We start from the raw sequence: 27,362 nt of genomic DNA, 5'->3' as shown, positions 1-27,362 counted from the left end.
CTGGCTACCACAAATCTCTAGCTAGATGCTAGAAGCTACCGCATAGGGTTCAATATTGCTATGAAGTTAACAAAACTGAACATTTTCTCTACTTGGTTACTGTAGACATTGTATTTTTTCCATTAAACTTTATCAATTTATGACATTTAACTTTTGTTCTCTGACATTTAGTACAATATATAACATGTTACATGATTAAAAGATAACTCAATTCCCAAAGTAGCAACTCTGGAACAACCTACGCAAATATTTATAGCTTACATTTTTGTTTATTTCTTTTATCCGATTTCCAAATTTATAATATACATGTATCCAAATTCATATTTTAAAATTGCCCTTCCATATTATCTTTCTTTAGTTTCTTTTTATCATGTATAGTCACGCTATATTGAGAGAACAAGACAGTGTACGATTTACTACTTGGTCGTAATTATTTAGCGATAATTAATTCGTTCAATTATGTAAATCGCACTTCACTAGAGTACACGCGATAGACCGGACGCAATTCATAGCGCTCCGGATTTCTTTCTTCACAACTGTTTATAAACTTCAAATTAAAAATGTAACACTGTAAATATTTAGTGTTTGGTAGTTTAGTCGTAGTGCTAGTTGTTTTTGTTTCTCTGTTTCCTTTGTTTTTATGACTTCTTAACTTTTTTCTTTGTCCTGAGGAAGGGACAGGTCGTCCCGAAAATTTGACAATTTTTATTGTTCGTGTCGTTGGTCATTTTTAGTGCTTTATATATATATATATATATATATATATATATAAATTAAAATAAAATCCAAGATAAACAAACAAGTTCACATTTAATTATTATTAATGTAATAATTAAATGTTAACTTGTTTGTTTATCTTGGATTTTATTTTAATTTATAACCTACCTATACCGTGGACTTTTACTACAATTTCACTATATATATATATATATATATATATATATATATATATATATATATATATATATATATATATATATATATATATATATATATATATATATAATCAGGGGTCTAGAATTACGCTTTCCCGTTGCCCGGGGCAAGTGAAATTCATCTCGGGAAAGATAGTTTTCATGATAAACTTACCCGAACGGGAAAGTAATAAATTTCAGGCTGAGCCAGCAAAACTTTTCGAGTTTATTAAAAGAAATCAATAACAATAAACATCCAATTACATTGTATTAGAATCTGCACAAGTCTGCTACATTTCGTTTATTTAATCTCCAATACTTATCATAGGAAGTCCAATTACTTGTATAATATCGGAACCAATCCGGAAAGATCTCAAAATTACGGAATGGCTTTTAAAACAGAAATGATGTTTTGAAAACAATGTTTTGTCAAAATGTGATTAAATCAATAGATATTTTAACAAAATAATAAACAAGTACATAATAATTGCTTTTAGATGGTGTATACATTAAAACCACACAGTAAAAAAAATAACAAAATAGAGTTGTTTATATTTTTCTAGATTTTTGTTTTCGAGTTCTGTTTTAGGTTAATTAATGATATGTTTTCAAATAAATAAACCAGTAAATTAAATGTTTTTATGATATGTTTTCAAAAAAAAAAAAATCAGTAAAACTAGATGATTTTCTCCATCTTTTTGGGGGCAAGTGAATTTTGAATCTGGGCAAGTGGATTCCCAGTCATTACCTGCCCGTGGGCAAGTGAATTTTAAAAAAAATTCTAGACCCCTGTTTTATATATATATATATATATATTTATATATATATATATATATATATATATATATATATATATATATATATATATATATATATATATATATATATATATATATATATATATATATATATATATATATATATATATATATAAAGTGTGCTGATTTCTCGATAATTAAAATTGAATGTAGAACTAAATTTTGCCAAGGGAAACGTGTAGTGCCTGTTATGCATTTCAATCTCTCTCGGCTGTCTTTGTGTGTGACGTCATTTGGGCGAGGACTATGGAAATTAACATCGAAATCCTCGTGTATTAGACAGCATTTTATTGATATTTACACCATTATTTCTCTTATAAATGTAAAGATTCCCTGTCTAATTTGTTGGGTATGCAGCAAGGCCCGGGTCCTGAATTTTTTTCCAGGGGTGTAAAGGGGGGGGGGGGTCCACCCCAGTCAAAAAATTTCTAACCCCCAGATTTCTTGACAAGCTTAAAAAAAGGTTCACGTTTTCTAGAGTGGGGGGGGGGGGTTACAAATTCATTTTTTTATTTGCTTCAGTATATACATTTACTAACTCTGCAAATTTCGGGGGGGGGGGGGGGGGCACACCCCCACTAGATCCGCGCATTGATATGCCCGGGACATCAACAAGAGAAGGGAACATGGGTTATTTCGCGTGACGGGCTTTTGAAAATTTTGAATGTCTTTGATTTTTCAGGTTTGTTTCATGAATTCCTTTTCTTCTGGCCTATTGAAATAAAATTTATACAGTTTTCTGATTAGAGAGAATGTTTCTAACGTCATTTTTTTCATCTCCTTATCTATATGAATAGCTCGTCCATGAAAAATATTCCAAGAAAATGTGTATTTTGCTACGATTATTCGGTTATTGACTTGCAGTTAACCGTTTTTATTTTTTTATCTTAATACGATTAACATCCATATTACACACACACACACACACACACACCCTCACACACACACACACACACACACATATATATATATATATATATTTATATATAAAGAAATTAATTTTTTACATACTGTGTACTACATGTATTATGAAACATTTTGGTAACTTTAAAATTTCACATTATTTTCCCTTTGTTTGTCTTCTGTCTCTCTTCCTAGTCTGCTCCCTGTTATTTTTTCCTAATCTTTACATTATCACACTTACTGATGTAATAACAACATTAGGACACAGAGAAATTCTCGAGATTCGATGCGGTTATGAAAGTATAACCTTGGATTTCATTGGGATGGTTACAGCCCATTGCCTTATGGAAATTATAGAAGTAATTTGTTTCATTTACAACAAGTTGCAACAAAATATGTTTGTGAAACACGGATGTCCCCGTTTGCTAGCTCAAAGCGAAGGTTAAAATCTCTCAAATGCAAGTCAAACTCGAAAGTCAAAAGATCGATTTGTTGGTACCTAAAGAAAGTTCTTGTCACAAGGAAAACACGTTTGGAATATGAAAGTCCTAGCACTAACCATTCAAAAGTTAAGACCAAAGTTAAAGGTTTTCAAAAGTAGGTCAAACTCCAGGTCAAGGTCAAAAGATCAGAAAGAAGGTCTTATCACAAGAAATACACATGTGAAGAATCTGTACTAGCACCAACCAAAAGTAATGGACAAGGTTAAAGTTTGGTAAAATTTTGTAAAATTGGGTTGAACTCTAAGATCAAGGTCAAGAGGTCAAATACATGTTTGTTGAAATCCAAAGAAGGTATTGCCACAATGAATACACATGTGAAGTATGAAAGCCCTAGCTCCATCCAATCAAAAGTTAAGGGTAGTGTTAAAGTTTTTGCGGACAATCAGACAGACAGACGGACAGAGCAAAAACTATATTCCTCCGAATCATTAAGGGGACATAAAAATAAAAATAAATGCATTATGTTTAAGTATTTATTTACTCATCTGGTATTAGATATTGGGAAAAAACTGAAGGATAGCATAAAATGTATTTATCAACAAATCTCATTCATTGTAATCGGAATAGGTTCGGTGAGTGACAGGCCCCACTGAGCTGCTGGTTAATTCTTTGTCAGATGGTTGTAAAGGGTGGGCTCTCATTTTTCGACACCTGCTGAGGAGAACACAGAAGTAAACAATGTGTCTGAAAGTATACACAATGTAAAAGCCTCTCTTCTCATCTTTATGGCTTAATGATTAAAGTTTTTTCATTGTTGCTTTGTTACAATAATCTGTTTATTTTGTAAAAGAAATAGTGGTGAATTTTCTTATTAGCATACTAGTATAAGCTCTGCATTTCACAATAAACTTTGGAATTCGCAACATGTGTAATCTGGCATTTATTGCTAAAAAGAGTCTTAAATTCAAAGCTTCAACAATACTTCTTAAATGTATGACTCGTCCATGTCTCTTTATGGAATATAATTTCTTAACCTGATACAAAAACTCAAGCATTACAATTAACATCCTCTTAGTAGTGAGTAGTGAAACATGGATAGATCAATCAATTATGTGAGACATTTATTGCATAACTCTAAAATCGATGGCCACAAAACTTGAATTGTCCACAGTGGTACCACTGTGACCAGCTCCCTCGGTCCCGCCTATCCTTTGTAAATTGTTGACCTGTTTTCTTTTCAAACGACATCCAATTCTCAATTATACATCTTAATGCGCCTAATTAACTTTCAAAGTAAATTCAATTCACTCCCTGCCACGGATTATCAGAACGGACCCCATGCGATGAATATCCACCAAAAAGAAAATTTATGTTGAAATGTGTTTGATTGGCAAGCCGAAAGCTTCCGTCACAGCACGAAGATGAAAACCACATCACCCTTCTTACCGAGATTCTGCGGCTTCTAACGAAGGATTCTATTGGATGACTGGTTATTCAGCGCGTGAAATTTGGTCGCGTGCAATCCATCGTCAGCAGTTGAATTGAAATTCATCACCGCTGGATGTAAATGAAGAAAATCTAGTAAAATAAACGAAGGAAACTGTCAATATTTAATGACCAGAAACTAAGCAGGCAGATTAGACACGATACAACGGTAAATAATTACGATACGGAAATAATGATGGAACTAAAGATGATGTAGTGTGTCGGGCTCACCATTAGCAGGAATTTACCGTGAACAAGCAGGTGAGATTCTGTATCTTTTTTTACGTGTCATTTTTTTTTTTTTGCTGCGTGATCATTCTACTAAAACTCAAGCAAAGAAGCGGTGATGTTTGAGTAGATAAATCTGTCTGTTCTGTAATGGTAGACGGGGATTTTTCGATGTAAGTTTGGGTATGAAATATAACTATTGACTTTATCTGCCTGTTAATCAGAGAAAGTTAGACAAAAGTATTTTTAAGTAATATTTCCATTTGAAATAATGACAGTTTTGATGGCTAATTAATAACAAACTGCTGCCTTGGTTTGAAGAAACATCAATTTATTTCTGGTAATAATTCTCTATTTACTTACATTGTTCGACATGCGATCGGTATCACTACATGACACAGATGCGCAGATTTTGACAGGTTATTCTGAGTAAAATGTCAGCATTAAACTGGATATTGATCAGAAAATCTGTCCAAAAGCCCGCCAACCATTCAAGTTGCCGACAATGATATTATTACGGTGATTGTCTAACGCAGACTTTCACTAGAGTCCATACGGACACAGCATCCAGAATGACAGGGACAAACCTATAGGATAATTACTTCGGAATAAGTACTTCATTTGTTTGATCGGAAAAATGTCTGTAGCAGTTAATTGGCGGATACAAAAAATTTTGTGCAGATTAAAAAACAACACATTTCAAAAGTTATATTTAATTTGCTGGTAAGTGCTTGTATTGGTATTGTAGAAGGTTGCATCATTATTTCAAAGAAAATGCGCAAAGAAAAAGTATACGATGTATTTTCAAACAAGAAGAATGGCATTTCTCATTATTATAACTGGTATAAATCAAATCTTCTAACATTTTGATGCCGCTGTCTATTCAAATGTCGAAATCATTACAAGTAGAGGGCAGGGGGATCTCCTTCGCTATGGTTACATAAACCTACACCGTATGTAAAAATTGGCTTCATTTATTGCCTATGTAATTGATATTAGACTACCTAGAAGGTCAAGAGTTTGCAACAAGATGCAGTAAAACCAATTATCAACAGCCCACTACCAAAAATGAATCATACAAAATTTAATTGACCCCCCCCCCAACTTTTCATCTCTGCTGGAATCGAGAGTGGACGTCTCAAAACTTAGCGGTATTTCATCACGGACGCTGTGGTAGTTTCTTTTGCAAACATGCATCATCAAAATTGTTTGTGTTAAAAAAAGTAAATTGCCTCTGCCCTGCATCACAGCCCACAGCCAGTGCAATATACAGTTACTATTTCCCTAGCCATATCAGATAAATACTCGTTACAGCACTTGAACATTATCTTGGCAAATGACCATATTTTCTAATTAAATGAAGAACCCTTGTTACTTCAAACGAAGAGCATCAATCTTAACCCGCAATACATATGCACAATGGTGATTCTTCAATGACAGATATCTCATATCTTTAGAAAACAGTACTAATATCAACAGTATGTGCTTGAAAAAAAGAAGAAGTGATATCTTAATTAATATGAGGATAATTAGATAAGCTGCCAATAATCGAACATATTCGTTTAGCTCTATAAAATCCATAGATGAGTTTACCAAGTTCCCCTCCTATATAACACATTAACGTCTAAACAACGGAAGGTGAGACGGTGTATGTAAGCTGTTCCGAATAATAAAACCGTAAATAGCACCCGGCAGGGCCTCTATCAGAAACAAGGAATTTATCGATGTTTTTTTACTAGACACAATCAAGAATTAATTCGGGGACAGTAGGTAGTTTCATTTTCAAGTACTTAGTGATATGAGTTTGAGTGGGAGGATAGATCTGCCGCTAATTACCTACAATTACAGTGTGTATAGCACTCAAGTTCACCAATGGGCAACAAAACTTAAGGAAAGATTATGTTGCAGATCGCCATCTCAGGCATGAGGAATCCGATAAAATACTGTGACCAGTATGGAATGGTCAACCACCGAAGACCTCTTTTGACTTTTGCGCCTTGTCATGATTTTTAAGTTATAGAAATAATGAAAGGTCTTTTGATTTGAATTACCTGCGCAGTCGTTGTCGACCATCATGTACTCCTTGTATAGGTAACATCATAACTTGGAATTCTTTAATAAATACCGGTCTTATTCGATCTCTCAAGATTAAAAGATTGTGTGCATACAGTAAGCTCTTGTTCAACTCTAAAGAAAAATGTAAAATTAGGAACTTATAGATAATAAATGTTGTTTGATATCATTTAAATATTACATGTAGTTAAGGGTAACATTGAACATTTTCACCCCAAGATTGATTGATTGTATGTTGTTTTACGCCCCGTTCGAGAATTTTTCACTCATATAGAGACGTCACCATATATCGGTGAAGGGCTTCAAATTTACTCGGCACTTAGGGCCATAGAGCAGTGAGGGTTCTTTATCGTGCCAACACCTACCTTGACACAGAGCCTCGGTTTTTAAGGTCTCATCCGAAGGATCCGCAACTTTCACTTCAGTGCCGAGTGCTAGGCGAAGGAGCAGTTGCTACCTATTTGCACTGGAAATTTAGAATAGTTTGATAAAGCAAATATCATAGTGCCGTATTATATCACTCAAACATCTACATTTGATGCGGAATTTTATTCATTTTTCATTATTTAATTTCAACAAATGTTTCCCGACGAATCAAATTTAAATAATTTATATGAAAGTGTAATATTGACTAAATATACCAAAGTTTCCCGAGACAATGTTTAGATCAGTATTGGTTATGGTTTTGACCACCAGTAAACTATTATTAAGACGATATCGTCCCAAGAAATATACCTTCGCCTTCAGGGCTCCTTACTAACTCGTAAATATTTGAATTGTAAGTAAACTATATTACATGAGCACACATGCACGTCTTCAAAAACTGGATCTGGTGCATTGTTTTTATTTGTTTGTTTGTGTGATGATTTTTTTTTCGGGGGGGGGGGGGGGGGGGTTAGGTTCCCGGATTAGCTGATCGTCTGCATCGATCACAGTTAATTCTATCCGAGGCATGATCTTTTGCTCGAATATCATGCGACGAACTACTTCGCCATGCAGGTTCTTGTAATTCTGTGTTTCCACCTCAATTGACAGGCCCCTTCAATTAACAGATAGAACGGGGGGAGTAGGGTATAGTTTTTGCTATAGTTAATTTTCCATTAGAAGCTCCCCCCCCCCCCCGCCCGAGGTCGAGCACCGACAAATTCCAGGATTTGGACAGTAAATTATCTTTTTTTTTTTTTGCTTGTCAGATAATTTTGGGAAGTTCCGCCCTCCCCCCCCCCCCTTACACTTTTGGTCAGTGTAGGGTTTTTTTGTTTTTGTTTGTCGAATTTTTTTTTTTTGGGGGGGGGAGACCCCCCCCCCCACTTTTGAAACCATTGTTACGGGCCTGATTAGTGTTATTTAATGAATTCGAACTTGAGGTTTTTTTTGTACCTGTACTTTGTATTTTATTTGGTTCACAGAGTGATGAAAGCTTTCTTTGTGTGGGATTTTTTTTGTCTAACATAAGAAGCAAATATGGTTATCTCGTTTATGGAATTAGTTTTTCTCTGCATTTATGTATATTTCTCTGCTACTGGAACTTCTTTGGTAAAAAAATATTGAAAAGAAGTATATACTTTACTCTTCACAATCATTAATTTTCCTTTAAAAGGAGTACTTGCTTAAATTGTAAATGAAATAAATTGTATAGATTCATTATTTGTGAAAGAACGGGTTCAAGAGACAGAAGTGAGTATTGTTATAAAGATTTTTAAGCCGCTGAATATATATGTAAGATTATGGAGACTAATAAAGATTCCAGACACGGCTAACGGATTTCCGATGACAGTTCGTCCGTCACTTTCGCTTTAACCTTATATAGGTTCATTCTCGGAACTCCTCATTGATATGTATCCGAGTGAACGAGACCTAAGTGTCCTGTCAACAGCTCTATAGACATACACCAAGGGAGATTTCTGAGGATTCTGAGTGTCTTGTGAAGCATTTACTGGGAATGAAGAGATTATCCCAAATCGCTTCGTTCTGTATGATGGAAAATCCATTATTTCTTTTGTTATTGTGATTTGATATGATCCATTTAGGTTATAATGCCTTTCTGTGACAGCTTTCTATGACAATGAGAGTTTTAATAATTCAGACTGTGTTTGGCTATTTTCAATTGTCGAGAATAAGCGTTTACAATGTTGCTTTCAGTCCCAATTTTAGGATGCTCATAAATTTTGTGAAAACATTATGTAATTGGTTTGACATCACGTGGATGATGCAAACTTGATTAGTTGAAACTGAGCCAAATTGCAATCCGTTATAGTGTGTCCAATATTACCCTGTCACACGTCATCAAAGCTTTCGGAATCCCTTTGAGTCGGAAGTCCTTAGGTCTTTTTAGTCCCAATGGATTAAAGAGTAAAATTGAATATCATTTTACCGCTGAAGCGCACATTTTAAATTTGGTTAACAGCAGCGCGTCAAGAATGAAACTTGTACATCAATTTCCAGTTTTCAGACTCTTCTTGTTATTCAATATTTTTAATTTCTAAAAAGCTTTAATGCGGAATTGTAAGTGCGTCGTTGGTGTCTTAATGACGATGTTTATTTACAATTGTACTTCAGAGTTATAAGTTGTGGGGATGGGATTTATTGTATCAACAATGTTGTTTGTCAGTTCTATACGATGAGGGTGTAGGAACAATTGGTTCTTGGACTTTGGTACTGTTGTCGATAGTAAACCTTCAACCTTGCGATTCCTTCAGAAGCTTTTTCTTTGTACAAAATGTCCCATGGTGGGAGGTTTTCTTTACAAAATACATTCACAAAGAAAATGTTCCTTCACCTCTCTCATTCGGTTTGTATTTTCGTAATAAGTACCAACTGGATTCGTTTGGACATGATACTTTTATCATGTTGCAAATTCTGAATTTACTAGGGGGAGGTAAATGCAAAATTTACAACATGATAAGTTATCATGTTGTAAATTTTGCATTTACCTCCCCCAAATAAATTCAAAATATAGAACATGATAATATTCTGTATTTCAAAGGAAGTTTTCAATCTGTACAAAATGTCGTATTTTGAGTGCGTCATTCCTTCTTAAGATATAGTATCTTGCATCATTTGCTACAAACATGTTATCGTTCAGTTCCTTTTCAGAGTTACTCGTATTTCACACAAACATTCATATTTCAGAATATGGGGAAAAAAACCCAAACATTTTTGGCTGTGATCAACCGTTGTTTTGTTGCTTTTGCTTCACAATCATTATAATATGTTTTTTTTTCCTCATAAAGACAACAGTCCAACGTCCTTTCTCTTAGTTAAGCAGTGTCGTAGTACACAGAGGGGGAGGGAATAGTCTTGATTTAGTTTTTATATGTAAATTTTCATTTAGATGCTGCGCCCAACGTTTTGTTGCTAGAATATGAAGCACTGGCAAATTCCAGCATTTGAAAAAAAGTACTGAAAAATTAGACAGGTTCAATTTTTTTCTTGAAAATTTCATAAAAAATGAAATTTTTTGTGCAAATTTGTTTAACTTATTTCTTTAAGTTACGGTACTTTAACGTAATTTGATTGATTGATTGTATGTTGTTTTACGTCCCGTTCAAGAATTTTTCACTCATATAGAGACGTCACCATATACCGGTGAAGGGCTTTTAATTTAGACCTTTACTAGGCACTCGGGGCCATTGAGCAGTGAAGAATCTTTATCGTGCCAACGCCTGTCGTGACACGGGGCCTCGGTTTTTAAGGTATCATCCGAAGAAGGACCCGCAATTTTCACTTTAAAGTGTCGAGCGCCTAGCGAAGGAACAGTTGCTACCTATTTTTTATCGACTTGGGTCAGTCGCGGCCGAGTTTCAAACTCACGGCCTTCCGATCACGGAGCAATCACTCTACCGACTGAGCTACGGGTGACGTCAAATGCAATTTGAGGTTGCCCTGGTACGCCAAACACGGTTATTTGAATAGTCAGTATTTTTATTATTAATTATCAAACTGAACTAATAATTACAATTATGTTTATAATGGCCTTATTATAAGTGTTCAGTTCTTTATTCCGTGGGACGTACATCCCATAGGCATTACAGTACAATATAATATATTTATCAGTTACATACATAGTACAATATCATGATATACACTTACAAACTTGTGATACATACATTCTATCTTACATAACATTAATTTTATCGGGCCAGTCAACGAACTTTTTGATCACCCCTCATACTGGCCCGTAGAAACCAATGTCAGATGGGGGGGGGGGACCAAACATTTTCAGTTCATTTACAAAGCAAACTTTCCTTGCCAAGCAAAAAAAAAAAAAAAAAAAAAAATCGTCATCAATTATTATTGAGCTCGCGTCTTGGAAATATTTATGGTAATCGTCTGTTAACAAATGAGTAACTTATTATTTTAAAGGTGTACTGAGCAGTAAAATTATCTGTGTCACCTCATGTTTACAAATTTTTATACAGTGGCATTTTGTGATTTAAAGGGGCCTGGACACAGTTGCATTGCCGTTTTTGTTTAAAATTTTATATTTCTATTTTTATATAAATTGCCTCATTTTGTTAAATTTAACTTACTTGAAAATTCAATGACAAAAACATTCTTCATAACATCACATCAAACACCTGTGTTTGTAAACACGGGTACGAGCTGTGTAATTGTTAATGTTTACGTTTTACCGTGTGTGTTCAATTTGTTTACCCCGCACAGAATGACAATACTATTGAGAGGGTTATGGTTCTTACCTTTTTACTCTGAATTTTCTGGATTATAATTTTAATATTTTCCACTAATACGCAACAAATTTTCCACTTCTGTTAAAAATTTACTTCGTAAAAGTGCGAGGATGTGTGTCAATCAGACGCGTCCCGAAATTCATAGTTTTAATAATTTCCAGGTAAAAGAAGTTTTTGAATACCTTTTTATTATATTTTTGTGTGAACTGCTCTAGAAACGTATGTCATTATATTTTACTGGAATATTTTGAGAATTTTGAAATCTTTGTCCAGGCCCCTTGAAAAGATTATCATGCTGCATTAAAAAATGTAACTAACTGTAAGATATTTTTTTTATCATGTCATAATGTACGGTTTATTAGATCCTGTTTGATTTATACTTGTAAACTATTCGAGTGATCTTGGTAAACTTCAGTGGTTTGAGTGATTTTCGGTTATGCATGATTTAATTTTTATTTTACATTTCTACGTAAAAATGTGTCAAGCTGGTTGCTTTCTTTCCTTTATTTTAGCTCACCTTAGCTGAAAGCTCAAGCCGATCACCCGTTGTCCGGCGTCCGTCCGTCTGTAAACTTTTCATATTTTCAACTTCTTCTCAAGAACCAAAGTTGGAAAAAAAAGTTTCTGTAGGTAAAGAGGATTCTATATTGTTAAAATGAAGGACCAACCCCCCTTCGGAGGGGAGATAATTAAGAAAATGCAATGTTGATGTCATTAAAAAAAAATTCTCAGGAACCACTGGGCCAAAAAAGCTGAAACTGATTTGGAATCTTCCAACAGTAGTGTAGATGCTAAATTGTTCAAATCATGGCCACATTACATTATAACGCGAACTTTATACTTTTCAAAATCAGAGTAGATATTATATTCTAATATTTAATGAACTCAAAAACAAAAACAAAAAATTAAAATTTAATAATACATTGTTTATTGAATTATATTATTGAGTATACATAAACATTCTAGTAGTTTTTTTTAAATACATATATCTGAATCTTAATCACCCTGCTTCTTCAGTTCTTTAAGATTGTTGAATTTCTCTCTCTCTCTCTCTCTCTCTCTCTCTCTCTCTCTCTCTCTCTCGTACTTATACTTCATTTTACTTCATGTCTAATCACATTATTGTTTTTTTTTTCAGTATAGCTTGATATGACACTAAATAATTTCACATCCTAGCTCTCTTTGCTACAAGTCTCTTGGGACTTTTCAAATTACCTCCATGAGTCTAAAATGTTTATAAAATACAGTTTGCTTTTAAGTGCCTAATGAATATCTAAATATCGACCCATAGGAAGCTGATTCTAAATAGAAATTATTAGAGCTATTGCCAATAAATTATTTGAGCTACAAAGTCAAGCAAAAAATATGTATATTGTTTTAAATTACAGGGTGATACAAAGTAAATTCAGGTGTCCGCTTTGTCCTAAAGAGTTTTTTCTTCATCTGAAAGCGTCCAACTGCGAGTGTTTTGCATGCTTGGTCATGTCAATTAAGTTTTAAAAAGTTTTAAAATAATATCGACTGACTGATATCAATGTGCTTCCACTTTGTTCGTATGAGCTCCCCATGGAAACACTATTAATTCGAAATTTCATAAATTGGTAATGAATTATTCGGAAAACAATCGTCATACAGTTGTTTCCGTATTTTAATCCAATCTACAGACTTTGGATCCAGTATCTATTTACAACTCTGCACAACAATTATTATTTATCATTAGACAATACTAATTGGTATGCAATATTCCATTTATTGTAAAGGTTTGATCCTTCTAATGATTTTATGTCGTGCTTTATAATTGATAATTATTTGTAGAAGTTAATAATTTCCTATGATGGATAACTCCAGTATGGCAAAATGGGGATTTAATGTTTGGCAGGCTATGTGATAGAATTAATAGAGGTATGTAGTAGAAGAGTAAACATCATTACAAAGTGCAAATTATTCTAATTCTGATCAATAAGCAAGCACAACTCATCTTGTAGATTAATTAAATCGTTGTGTTTTCTGGTAAGTCGATGCCGATTCTGAGTGATTAGTCGATAGCGTACTTTCCGAATGGACAAGCCAAAAAACCAGAGAACGAAAAGTCTAGACAAAGTCTTTCTAATTTCTGATTGAATCCTATCTACCTTTTCAACAGTAAGTCTCGCTTAATGACAAATAATCGCTGAAAAGATACACTATGGAGCGATTGTTCTTTCTGCAATATACTTTCTGTAGACCCTCATGTCGAGGGAGAGAACAGTAGCGCCACATGAATAAACCATTAAATCTCCACATGAAAATCGCCATGCTTCATTAAAGCTTCATCTTCAATGTGTGTTTATTTTCCTCACCGTGGAGTCTCGCCTACCCTTTGTTCTTCAGACCTCAGCTATGAAAATATGCACAATTCGTTTTGCATGGTATTTTGTTTTAGACTAACCATATTAGTTATCCCCCTCTCATCACACACACACACACACACACAGAGATTTCATAAAAGAAATGATAAAATAATTAAATAAATGAAATGTTCAAAATGTCAGTTCCTCTTGATGATATATGTAAGTTGCACAAAAAATTGATTGCATTGATAAGAGAGATCTGTTCATTGTAGGTTTCGTAAAAAAATTGGTGCCTTTTATGTATCAGATTCAATTTTTCTAGATGCGTCTTCAAAATTATTATCTAATTTGGGGAATTTTATGGCTCGAACCCACCCAAGTACCTGAATTTATAGTGGGACTATGAATGTTTTATCGAGAGGCATAAAGAAAACGAAGATATTGTGCTTTGGTTTTTATTAAAAATAGGACTCGCTGTATTCTGATAGGCATACGTTATGCTCTACAATTGACGACCACTCCAGACGGTGGAACAGAAAATGTACTGTCAGGGTTAAAAATTAATCTAATCCATGTACGTATATCCGGATATATCGGACTGCTTTAACTTTATTTGGCTTAATAATCATGCAAATTTTTTATACCTAAAATTGCATTAGCATCCCCCTTTTGTCTTGATTCTGTGCATTTGCTTCCAGAATTGCTACACTAATTTGGTGATTAGATCTCTAGGAAATCTTCGCAGGATTTCAAATCTCATTATCACATTGTTTTTATTTATCAGACTGTAAACTGATAATGTTACGTCAGATAAAACTGTTCTTTTGCAGCCAAATTCGAAAATGGTATTAATTCTCTTCACTGGAAGTATGTAGGAGATAGCAAATTCTTTTGAAGTCGGAATCATTTCGTTATATTGATACAACACAAGGCATAAATCAACCGCTTTAAATAAACACTGAAGGAACACACAGAAAATTCATATCTCTAAAGCCTCATTGCATTACAATAACAACATTAAAAGTAAACTACCAAATCTCCTGTGAAAAAATACTTAATATGATATCTCATGGGGTTTATATGTATCAGATATATCTATAATTCTTTGCATCGCAAGCAAACTAGTGTTGACATAGAAATTACAACTATGCAAGCCCCCGGGAGGCCTCGGGGTTTTACACGACTTTTCTGTCGGTAGATCGATGTTTGGATCCTATGGTGCATGAGATCCTTGTAGTTCCCCTCACAATCAGGTGCATTCATCAGTGCTAGCATCCAAACGGGAGCCTCCACATCTAAAACCATACTGTAGATATTACTAAAATAAAAAATATGAATGCTCGATCGCTTAATTAAATGTGAAGTGTTTAGAAATGGGATTTATTTTGCTTTCATTCATTAATCAGGTGAGTGCTTTTTCTTTTACAATGTGTAATTTTTAGTATGCATGATACTTTATTTAAAGATGGGATAATAAGACAGTATAGGAATAACCCGTTTTATTTGTTGCAGTTTTTGGGTCCAGATTGGCTCTATAGCACATGTCTTTTAAACTGTTTTCTGTATTTTTTTTAATGTACCTCAAGAATCGAAATATTGTTTACTGTTTAAAAGTTTCTACAAATGGCTATTTAGAATAATTGAAACAATCTTTTCCTGTCACAAATTATTATTCTCAATAGTTCTTAAAGACATAAACGAGATGCATTGATTTCAATCCCTTGCTTCTTCAGAACAAAATTCTGCAGCGAGAACAATCTCTCTACGCTTATTAAAGTTTGCCAGATATAGGCCTATCATAAAACACTGGGTTTTAATTAGGGTAGAGAAAGGTGGGCGTGTTCCCGTATACTGTGTTATGCTTTTGTTTCAGTGTTTGCAGTGGAAGTTATTTTATGTTTGTATAGAACCGCTCAATTAAATCGACATAATTACACGCACTTACTATACGATAATGAAATGTAACTGTAAGTTTATGTACATGGCACGCAACAAAACAATATTATCATGCGTCATAGAGAACAATAAAATTTTTAAAAAAAGTTTTGCAACATGAGTACTTTTTAAAAAAAAACATTACTTTCTTTTTTGTTTTTTTTAATTGGCTTTAGAACGTTTTCTTACTTAAAAAATCTCTTGGACAAATTAATAAATCTTTATTCTGTGGTTGGGAGTAAATATTTATCAAGTATTTTTTGTTCTTCATATAGCAATTTCATTTCTTTTTTTAATCATAGTAGGAAAAATGTACATTAGACGATAAATGGAGAAAGGTTAATAGATATTAAAAAAAAATAATTATCAATGATAAAAGATTATTGTTGCAAGTTAATTATACAGCTAATCAAAAAAATTCTGTCAAGGAAAAAGCTATTAAATTCAATTAGAAATTGCTATGCAGATGAAAATTCCGTCAATATTTGTATATTTTCTTAATTCTAGGTATTTATCTTTATTTTTCCCCTTGTTTTTTTCTATTTTATTTGCTTTTTTTGTTTGTTTTACTGTGTTTCTGGGTGAGCTTTGGAAGAACATTGAAATCATTAAATTAGATGCATTTTACAGAGAAATTGTTAGTAGAAGATTGTTACTCATTGTGAGAAAAAAGTTCAGTGTTTTCATTGGTCTTAATTATATGAATGGTAATACGTGTTTATTATTAAATATTCATTAAACCAATCACAAATGTCATTTTCTCTCTCTGAAAAAAAAAGCGTGTTTGGTGTCATTGATTAAGAAAAACTGGAAGTGATTGCCGTATTGGAAGATAAACCTTCTAAAACTGTCTGGTAGCTAAAGCTGACCAGTTGAACTCAGTTAACCTCAGCATTTTGAGGTAATGAAAAAGACGTAAATTTACAGATCACGAGCGAAAGATAGTTCCTCCGTGCATCTAATATTCTTAACCTTGTAAATTTCTAATCAGACATATAGCCCTCAATATGACGACGTGTTATAGCTTTTTGACGTGCAAGTGCCAACTCATTTATTCAAAGCGAGGATAAGCATATCAAAAATGTATCACCTGTTTATGTTTTGGCACTAAAAAATATTGAGAAAGTTACACTTGTAAACATGTGAAGAACTAAAGATCCATCTAATTTTTTTTTATTTGTTTATTTCATCTGAAAGAATTTATATTTTATCATTTTTTCTGTTTTCTGTGCTGTTTACCGTTTAAAAGAAGTAATTCGTAATATTACGAAACAAAGCTTATGGAGATTTTGTTCTTGTAGGTTGAGAAATCTTTAATGTTTGGAATTTATTGATGAAAATAAATACATTCCCGCTACGATGGATATCATTTGTACGTCATTAAAGTAATAAAATGCTTCACTCCTGTGCAATAAAAAATTGTTGGCTATGAATAAAATATCTGCATTATAGTGTTGGGGTTATTAACCCAAGACGAAGTATATTCTTTTAATTTTTTATTAGCTTTGCTGTGAAGCAAACTTCGTAATTTTGCATTAAGTAGTGTAATGCAGCTTCACTAATAATAAACTCTTTCAATAAATTATTATTATTATTATTATTATTATTATTATTATTATTATTATTATTATTTTTATTCAACGTAGAGTACTTTTCATCCCATCCAATACTCTGATTTTGATGAGGTAAACTTATCAAGGTTAAAGGTTTTAATAATCAAATTGAAATAGCGGGAATATAATGTCACAGTTTTGTTACATTTCTTAGATCAGCAATGAGTAAGACCATTTGTTCGAGGTCTTTACATTATTTTCATCATTCACCTTCTTGAATGCTTGCCTTCTCTCACAGAGTTCATTTAATATTTAACTCTTTTTTTCATACTGCTCCCCCTTCTCTCTCTCTCTTTTCAGATCTCATTTTGACCATATTTGAAAAAAAAAAATCTGCCAGGTATTATTTGTTTGATTTTTATTTTTTCAAAAAGAAAAAATCAACATTGGTTAGTGATGATGTCATTACAGGAAATCCGGGGGTTGGGAGGGCTAACGAGCGCTCGGAGTCAGCTCTTTCGCCGAGGGACGTTAAGTTTGATCACCGACAAGGTCATCATAGGTCATCAGTTCTTTGCAGATTTGTAACACGTTGAATACATTAACAAATGTACAAAGACAAAGTATGCAAATTTAAATGCTTATTTATATCACAATACCTCTTTATGTGTCAATCTTAAATTCAAATTTTGTTTGAAATTACAGGATGAACCGCTTTGAGCGCCATAAAACTGTTTTGCAATTTGTTTCATGTTCAAAATTTTACTGGATTTAAAGTCTATCCACAAAATCGAATCTAAATACTTTGATCTATGAGAAAAAATCTATTTATTTTTTTTCTTATTGACCAAGGCAAGACGTGTACCTGAATAGATATTTATTCTTTGTAATTGACTCGGCATAAGGTAGTGTTGTCTCACAATTAACTCTTAAACATTAAACATTTAAATTGCATAACCTCGTTTGCCAAAGAAACCTTTCACTTCTTAAATACATTGTACGTTTTCCAGTTGTAGAGACTTGCAGTTCAGAATTTTGTACAGTTTTCATGACTCCCTCTTCCCGCCCCCAGCGGGGATGAAAAGTTCTGTCATAATTCACCTACAAGGGGAACTTTTTTTGGTATATGATTGCGTTCGTGATTAGTTCGCGTCACTGCAACGAAGATAACAAGTATGACGGTTTATTTCTGATAATTACAGAAAGCGAAAAAAAATGAAGTAAAGTATTGCGACCCAATTCATAAACGCGTGACATCATAACATAACGTCAACGATGAGCGTAGAGAATTTGTTGATCTTGTTTTATGTGTATGATGCATTCGTTGTGGGACCCGCGGCGTGGCGACAGTGGATCAAGCTATTGTGGATCGATTTCTAACAGAGTATGGAAACTTGAAAGTAGTTTTTTTTAAGTTCAGATATACATGTAGTGGGTTTGAATAGGCACATTGTATACTTATTCAGAATAAGTGTGCTATTTCTAGCACAAGTGAAAAAAACACCTCAAGTAGATAATTTCAACAGAGAAGTTAAAAGGTTAAAGCGACGTCTGTCAAGAACAAATCGCAAAAGAATTCATTCAAGCGCGCTATTTCAGTCTGTCTTATTCCACTGGCACAATTTTAGCCGTATTACGAAGAGGACATTCCAAAGGATGTACATATGTACTTATTTCAATCTCATCTTTTTTCAGATATTTCTTTTACGTCATTCTGCAGAATTCAGTGGCAGCAAGTACTGGAAGCCAATGATTCTTTAGCCACAATATGTCTACAAATGACCACAGGAACTCTCAGCAACAATATGTAACTAAAATTCGGATTAAGTAACCATGGCAAAGTGTTTTTGTGTATTTGAAAGGGAATTAATTCACGTGCTCTTCTTAACTGTTATAATTTCAGGTAAGGCATTTTATTTACCTGCATTAAAATATAAACGATATTCGGTGATTAAATGGAATTCTTGATTTGACACTTGTAGAGACTTTGTGATTGATGTTGAATATCTAGGAAGTTGACCTGTATTGTTTGCATTCACAAGATTAATTTATTTGGTATCGATTTCAGAGCTTTAATGTCTTTTTTTTGACAGCTAAATTTATTTGCAACAAGGGATTTCGATCAGTCGTGTTGAATAAGCAAGTTCTGCTATCAATGGGATCTTCAGTATCATCTATGATGAATAAAGATAATCACAATTTAGAGTGTCGAATTCATAAACATTTCAACGATAAATTTAGAAACATGCATTTTTTGCCCAAAACATGGTTGAAATTGATCGATTTAGAGACTGCGATTCTCTTTTATTATTCGTTTTGATTGAATATCATTAATTATAATTGTCTTCACTTTTTATCCTGACATATTAAAGCCGTACAATGAATTAAATTTAGTTTGAGACTCAAACAAACAAACCGAGATGCGTTTTTAATTAGTGCGACTACACCCAAGGAATTTCATAGTATGTTTAAGTTTTTATTTCATTTGTTTATAAATGCGTGGACATTTATTTATGAGATCTCAGAATATATATATAAACATTAAACGTCTCCCAATCACAATATAAGCAAATTATTAAGAAGTTATTTCCACGTGTAATTCTTCCGTGTGTGAGCCGTAATTGATTTCGTTTGTATATACCTTCAACTGTGTCAATAATCTCCTTAAGATCGACAACAAATAGGGCAGATCTGAAGATATCTTATGTTGCAACAACAATACAGCGACCTATTGAATTATTTTCGCTTCAGTATGTTTATTTGCTAGATGAAATGAATTTTGTTGTACCCCCAGATGTTGATACTTGTGGAATGTATAAGAACACGTCATTTTCTGGTCTACATTGTGTAGAAAATACAAACATCCGTCTTAAGTTTCTCTTTCGTTAATCCCAGTTGTCAGCATGTTTGTCCGTAATGAAAAACACAAAACCCTATGTACAACAATTGTGGATTGTATGTAAAGGATGAGAATATGTTGATTCCTCCTTTACAACATTATCAGTGCACGTGGTCGATCCCTCGAGATGCCTTTCCATGTCCGTCCAGTGTCATAAAAATGTTACTCAACGGGCTTTTAAAGTTATTATGATTTCACGGATTGTTAAATCATTAAAAAAAAATAATTCTACGGGTTATTTATAGGGTTCTATATCAACATTTGGCACACTCATAAATAAAGGATGTCTCCGTGATTCATAGATCCTGAAATGATTGTAATTCCCAATACAAAATACTGCTTTAGATTAATGAAACTATATCAATTAATTTTCAACATGCACCCACAAGTTCAAGTTGATTATAACATTCAACGGGCAGAAATGAGAGAATTAGCAAATTCTAAATTTTCTGGAGGTTTATCGTTAATTGAAAATAAAAACCCAATAATTCTAGAGCTGAAAAATTTTATGACTTAGCAATAAAAGTTCATATCCGTATAATAACACCCTTCTCAGTAAAATTCTAATCATAATTGCGTTTTATTGAATATCTTTTTTCATTTCTCGACGAAGAAATTTTTGTGAGAGATTTACAGGTAGGTCCTTCTAGGAAACCATGCTTCATGCTTGTTACATTTCAGCAACAACTGCTTTATACACTGGCGGATTTAAAGGGGGATCCCCCCCTAAAATTTCCAAAATTAGATTACATGTATGTAAATACAACAGGGAAAAACTGTTGTGATATTAGAATGTGCATACCAAAATAATTTGAAATAGATAAATTATTAAATACAAGATTTGACACTCTTGCAAAAGCACATTACGTAGATTACTTTTCTGGCAATCAAAAATTCTTAAGACATTTTCCTATTATAGAAGTCACTCTGCCTGTCTCACAAATTCTTTTAAACGCCTTCATTGACCTCGGTAGAGTGATTTTGTTTACAGGTAAAAATATGACGATCGTGGAAAACAAGTCCAAAAGTAGCGCACGTTTTGCATATGTAAAGCTCTGTGATCTTCTAACTAATTTTCTGCAGCAAGTTGCAAACATGTTTATCATAGCAGTTAAGTTTGAATGTTCTGTTTTACGTTAATAAGATGAAATTAAGACGGAAATAAATATTGAATGTCCGACTAAAAGGACGCTCATTATAATTGAAACAATTTTGACAGTTTCACACAGTTTTACGAAAAGTAAGATACTGATAATAATATACATGACTGTATTTTTTTTTTTATTGTCTTCGTCATTTGCACAGGAAAGTCATTCTGACTCAGAAATCTTGCATTATTTTTGGTTAACATTTCCTTAAGTTATTTGTAAAAACGAGAAAGGGTGAATTGAGACGAGAGGCGTCACCACACATGATGAAAAAAGGGGGAATCAAATCCAAGCAATATATATATATATATATATATATATATATATATATATATATATATATATATATATATATATATATATATATATATATTGATAAGTAGATTGCCTCAAATCATAGTTCAATGGACTAAAAAGAATTGATTTTTGCATGATTTGATTAATGATGCTAGAATATGTATGTAGGAGGAGCTATACTACATCTATGAAGGCTACCTATAAGGTAAAATTTTTACTAGTACTCCTAAAATTATTAAATTTCAGGAGCTTAAGGGGGGTTCGCCCCCAGAGCCCAGTCAGAATTCAGCCCAGAACCTACTGGACACCTTAACGCGACCCCAGACCCCCGGCCTTTAGGGAAAAAAAATCTCACTTCCTCCGACTCAATTTCTGTTGCCACTAAACAACAAAATTGTCATCCTTCGTCAATAACTTCCAAATTTAAAAAAAAAAAACAGCAACAAAAACTTGCTAAAAACAAGTGACACACACACACAAAACCAAGCTAAAACTTTTATTTTTCTCTACAGAAACTGCCATCGGCTATCGCTCATTGAAACTAACACTGGTTGCCTTAAAAATTGTCACGTGTTTACCATTGTTGTGGCCTGCTGATATATTGCAGGACTTTTAATACATTTCTGCACTGCGCAGTACAGTTAAGGTGCGCAATGGAAATATCGGCATTTTTGTGATTAAAAAGATATTCTTAATCAGGATGGCGATTCTTTTCAGTACTTTATTGATTTCCGACAAATGTAATTATGGTTAATAACTACATATTGAAGACGATAAGATTTTATATTTAGACTTGTCACGTGATGCGGCAGTCACGTGATATAACACATATACATGTACTGGCAATATTGAGGTCACCTATAAAATTCACTGGTGCAAGGGCATAATCAAGTTAAAATTCTAAATTTAGAGTATAAATATTTTCAACACATATCGAAGTGTCTGAAAAATGCTGCGATCCTCTATAGATTCTGCTATTTCATTGTTAAAATCATATATATATGACCGCATTCTGTATTTTTTGCTGGTCAACGGCATTAAATATAGATATAATTAATTCATTTTCAAGATTTCATCAGGATCGCAGCACTTTTCAGATACCTTAATACTTCTAGAGTTTATATGTAAAAGCTTACTGTGATCCATTGAGTGTATGCCCTTGCACTAGATCGATTTATTAAGACCCTTACATTATCCTCCGATGTACTTGCATACAAATATACGGTAGTATAAATTAAATAGGAAATATACGGAATATATATAAATAAAATCATAAAGAAGACATCGCATCCAAGTTAATGGCCTCTTAAATATCTTTAAATAATATTTTATTTAATTATAGGATACATTTTTCGGTGTTAAAATATTTCTTGATCCGCCTCTCACTGCAAACAAACTGCGTCAGGTTTTACGAAATGACGTCACATCGACAAGTGCATCGCGATCAGTGACTTGTTAATATATTCGATCAGTGCATATTATCTATTCAAGATATATTACTAAAGTCAGGTACTCTTCACACAATTGTTCCGAAGAAAATAGTTCCATTCATGATCAGTAGATAAAAATTACAACAAATATTAAGAATAATCATGTATATTTAATACGTTAAAGAAAACAAAATTAACGTTAAAAGATTTTCAGAAAATCACTTTTTCCCCAGAAAAGCAAATAAAAAGTTTTCATATTCCTACGCTCGCTGCCTCCTCAGTCTTTTTCACGAAAATATATAGGTCACACTTCGATTGATAATGATAAATCTTTTCACCAATTATATTACTGTCATAATTTGTTCGTTAATTGCCGTATATTTTCTTTTGAGTTAGAATGTTAATCATTAACTGTGTGTGTGTTTTTTTTCTCTCTTTTTAATATATTCGATCAGTGCAAATTATCTATTCAAGATATATTACTAAAGTCAGGTACTCTTCACACAATTGCTCCGAAGAAAATAGTTCCATTCATGATCAGTAGATAAAACATTACAACAAATATTAAGAATAATCATGTATATTTAATACGTTAAAGAAAATAAAATTATCGTTAAAAGATTTTAAGAAAATCACATTTTCCCCAGAAAAGCAAATAAAAAGTTTTCATATTCCTACGCTCGCTGCCTCCTCAGTCTTTTTCACGAAAATATATAGGTCACACTTCGATTGATAATGATAAATCTTTTCACCAGTTATATTACTGTCATGATTATTGTTCGTTAATTGCCGTATATTTTCTTTTGAGTTAGAATGTTAATCATTAACTGTGTGTGTGTTTTTTCTCTCTTTTTTTAAATAACGGAATGGTTATTACGGCTAAACACAACGTGATATTCCGAGCTCGGAAAGATCTTCGCACGTGTGTAGACCTAGGCTATTTGGTCTTGCAAGAACAGGTGTGTGCACCGTTCCCTAGTGACGCTTAGATCAGTAGACTGGGTATCAGTACTTGCTACGGACATAAAGAAGTTTAGAACTTAATACACCAGTTTCATAACAAGTGCAGGTTTTTTACTCAAGGTGAAGCCCTAGATTGGGCTAGAGGGGCTGAGTTACGGTCATCGATCTAACACGAAAATGTACTATTTTTGTAAATAAAAACATTTCTAGAAACAAAAATGAAATTTATCTTCAAAACGTCTGTATATTCAAAATCAGTATATGGTGGAGGAATATTCAGTGATGCTCCATAGCCGCAACCGATCTCGCGCTTTCCTTTGCGTTTAACAACGGCCGTCAATGCATCACTGGACGAGTTCATTGATTACTCTAAAAGGTGACAGGTTGGAACATCTTTAACATCTACCTATACTTTGAGTGATAGTACTTTTTAATAGCACAAAATTAAAAAATAAATTAAAATCTATCCTTGATAGATCTAAAGTTTTGCTATTTGTGAAAATGGGCTATCTTTGATAATCCATAACGGCTTGTACTTTTTTTTTTTACAGAAGATTCTATCATTGGAAAGTTAGATGGTACACATGTAGCACAGGCCCATAGTACGCGGGATTTTTTGGGAGTCCCCCCCCCCCCTTTCACTTTGAAAACGTTGCTATAGGCCTGTAACATGCTATTTGGATTAAATATTCCTGAAAATGAGTGAGGCGTTAAATACATTTTTAAAATTATACGATTAATTATATTTAGTTTATGTTCTATGTGAAATTAAAACTATTTTTATGCATGTGCAACTCTGTGATAAAGTCACTACATGCATGTAACGTTATATATGTACATGCAGTTTGTTTCCTACTATATGCATATTTTATTCAACAAAAGATGTTGAAACCCAGTAGCCTAAATATTATGTCATTTTAGGATATTTATGTATATGGCAGTTTTATAGTTGACTTTCTACAGCTTGAGTATCTCTGACGTTTTGTCAGTAAATACTTGTTTTTTTATTAGAAATCATCTGAACACAATGAAAATTCGAATAAATTAAAAGTCGAATATCTTGGATATGGGGTAACCCATATCTATTCTTGTTTAAATAACGGAATGGTTATTATGGTTAAACACTTCTCGGCAAAGCAACGTGATTTTCCGAGCTCGGAAAGATCTTCGCACGTGTGTAGACCTAGGCTATTTGGTCTTGCAAGAACAGGTGTGTGCACCGTTCCCTAGTGACGCTTAGATTAGGAGACTGGGTATCAGTACTTGCTACGGACATAAAGAAGTTAAGAACTATACACCAGTTTCATAACAAGTGCAGGTTTTTTACTCAAGGTGAGGCCTTATACTGGGCTAGAGGGGCTGAGTTATGGTCATCGATCTAACACGAAAATGTACTATTTTTGTAAATAAAAACATTTCTAGAAACAAAAATGAAGTTTATCTTCAAAACGTCTGTATATTCAAAATCAGTATATGGTGGAGGAATATTCAGTGATGCTCCATAGCCGCAACCGATCTCGCGCTTTCCCGTTTAACAACGGCCGTCAATGCATCACTGGACGAGTTCATTGATTACTCTAAAAGGTGACAGGTTGGACCATCTTTAACATCTGCCTATACTTTGAGTGATAGTACTTTTTAATAGCACAAAATTAAAAAATAAATTAAAATCTATCCTTGATAGATCTGTAGTTTTGCTATTTATAAAAATGGGCTATCTTTGATAATCCATAACGGCTTGGACTTGTTTTGAATTTTTTTTTTTACAGAAGATTCTATCATTGGAAAGTTAGATGGTACACATGTAGCACAGGCCCACAGTACGCGGGATTTTTTGGGAGCCCCCCCCCCCTTTCACTTTGAAAACGTTGCTATAGGCCTGTAACATGCTATTTGGATTAAATATTCCTGAAAATGAGTGAGGCGTTAAATACATTTTTAAAATTATACGATTAATTATATTTAGTTTATGTTCTATGTGAAATTAAAACTATTTTTATGCATGTGCAACTCTGTGATAAAGTCACTACATGCATGTAACGTTATATATGTACATGCAGTTTGTTTCCTACTATATGCATATTTTACTCAACAAAAGATGTTGAAACTCAGTAGCCTAAATATTATGTCATTTTAGGATATTTATGTATATGGCAGTTTTATAGTTGACTTTCTACAGCTTGAGTATCTCTGACGTTTTGTCAGTAAATACTTGTTTTTTTATTAGAAATCATCTGAACACAATGAAAATTCGAATAAATTAAAAGTCGAATATCTTGGATATGGGGTAACCCATATCTATTCTTGTTTAAATAACGGAATGGTTATTATGGTTAAACACTTCTCGGCAAAGCAACGTGATTTTCCGAGCTCGGAAAGATCTTCGCACGTGTGTAGACCTAGGCTATTTGGTCTTGCAAGAACAGGTGTGTGCACCGTTCCCTAGTGACGCTTAGATTAGGAGACTGGGTATCAGTACTTGCTACGGACATAAAGAAGTTAAGAACTATACACCAGTTTCATAACAAGTGCAGGTTTTTTACTCAAGGTGAGGCCTTATACTGGGCTAGAGGGGCTGAGTTATGGTCATCGATCTAACACGAAAATGTACTATTTTTGTAAATAAAAACATTTCTAGAAACAAAAATGAAGTTTATCTTCAAAACGTCTGTATATTCAAAATCAGTATATGGTGGAGGAATATTCAGTGATGCTCCATAGCCGCAACCGATCTCGCGCTTTCCCGTTTAACAACGGCCGTCAATGCATCACTGGACGAGTTCATTGATTACTCTAAAAGGTGACAGGTTGGACCATCTTTAACATCTGCCTATACTTTGAGTGATAGTACTTTTTAATAGCACAAAATTAAAAAATAAATTAAAATCTATCCTTGATAGATCTGTAGTTTTGCTATTTATAAAAATGGGCTATCTTTGATAATCCATAACGGCTTGGACTTGTTTTGAATTTTTTTTTTTACAGAAGATTCTATCATTGGAAAGTTAGATGGTACACATGTAGCACAGGCCCACAGTACGCGGGATTTTTTGGGAGCCCCCCCCCCCTTTCACTTTGAAAACGTTGCTATAGGCCTGTAACATGCTATTTGGATTAAATATTCCTGAAAATGAGTGAGGCGTTAAATACATTTTTAAAATTATACGATTAATTATATTTAGTTTATGTTCTATGTGAAATTAAAACTATTTTTATGCATGTGCAACTCTGTGATAAAGTCACTACATGCAT

At 33.3% G+C, this 27,362-nt stretch overlaps 1 protein-coding gene across 4 annotated transcripts in view; it reads left to right on the top strand.

Annotated features, from left to right (window-relative positions):
- The first annotated feature begins 4,454 nt into the window (after positions 1-4,454).
- The window catches only part of LOC133182095 (hemicentin-1-like), a 40,657-nt gene continuing 17,749 nt past the window's right edge, over positions 4,455-27,362 (top strand). The window contains exons 1-2 of one of the 4 annotated variants that reach the window (XM_061316814.1): positions 4,455-4,824; positions 19,069-19,276. In XM_061316814.1, coding sequence (XP_061172798.1) covers positions 19,207-19,276 — 70 coding nt within the window. In that variant the 5' untranslated portion in view covers positions 4,455-4,824; positions 19,069-19,206. Of the gene's footprint in view, positions 4,825-15,097; positions 15,292-18,611; positions 18,758-19,068; positions 19,277-27,362 lie in introns of those variants that run through there. The other 3 variants (XM_061316816.1, XM_061316813.1, XM_061316815.1) reach the window with 3 other exon arrangements.

Source organism: Saccostrea echinata, unplaced genomic scaffold (genome assembly GCF_033153115.1).
Source record: "Saccostrea echinata isolate AGI-Se365-2 ecotype Australia unplaced genomic scaffold, CSIRO_AGI_Sech_v1 ptg000009l, whole genome shotgun sequence".
Classification (NCBI taxonomy): Eukaryota; Metazoa; Mollusca; class Bivalvia; order Ostreida; family Ostreidae; genus Saccostrea; species Saccostrea echinata.
This window is presented reverse-complemented; position numbering and strand designations above follow the sequence as displayed.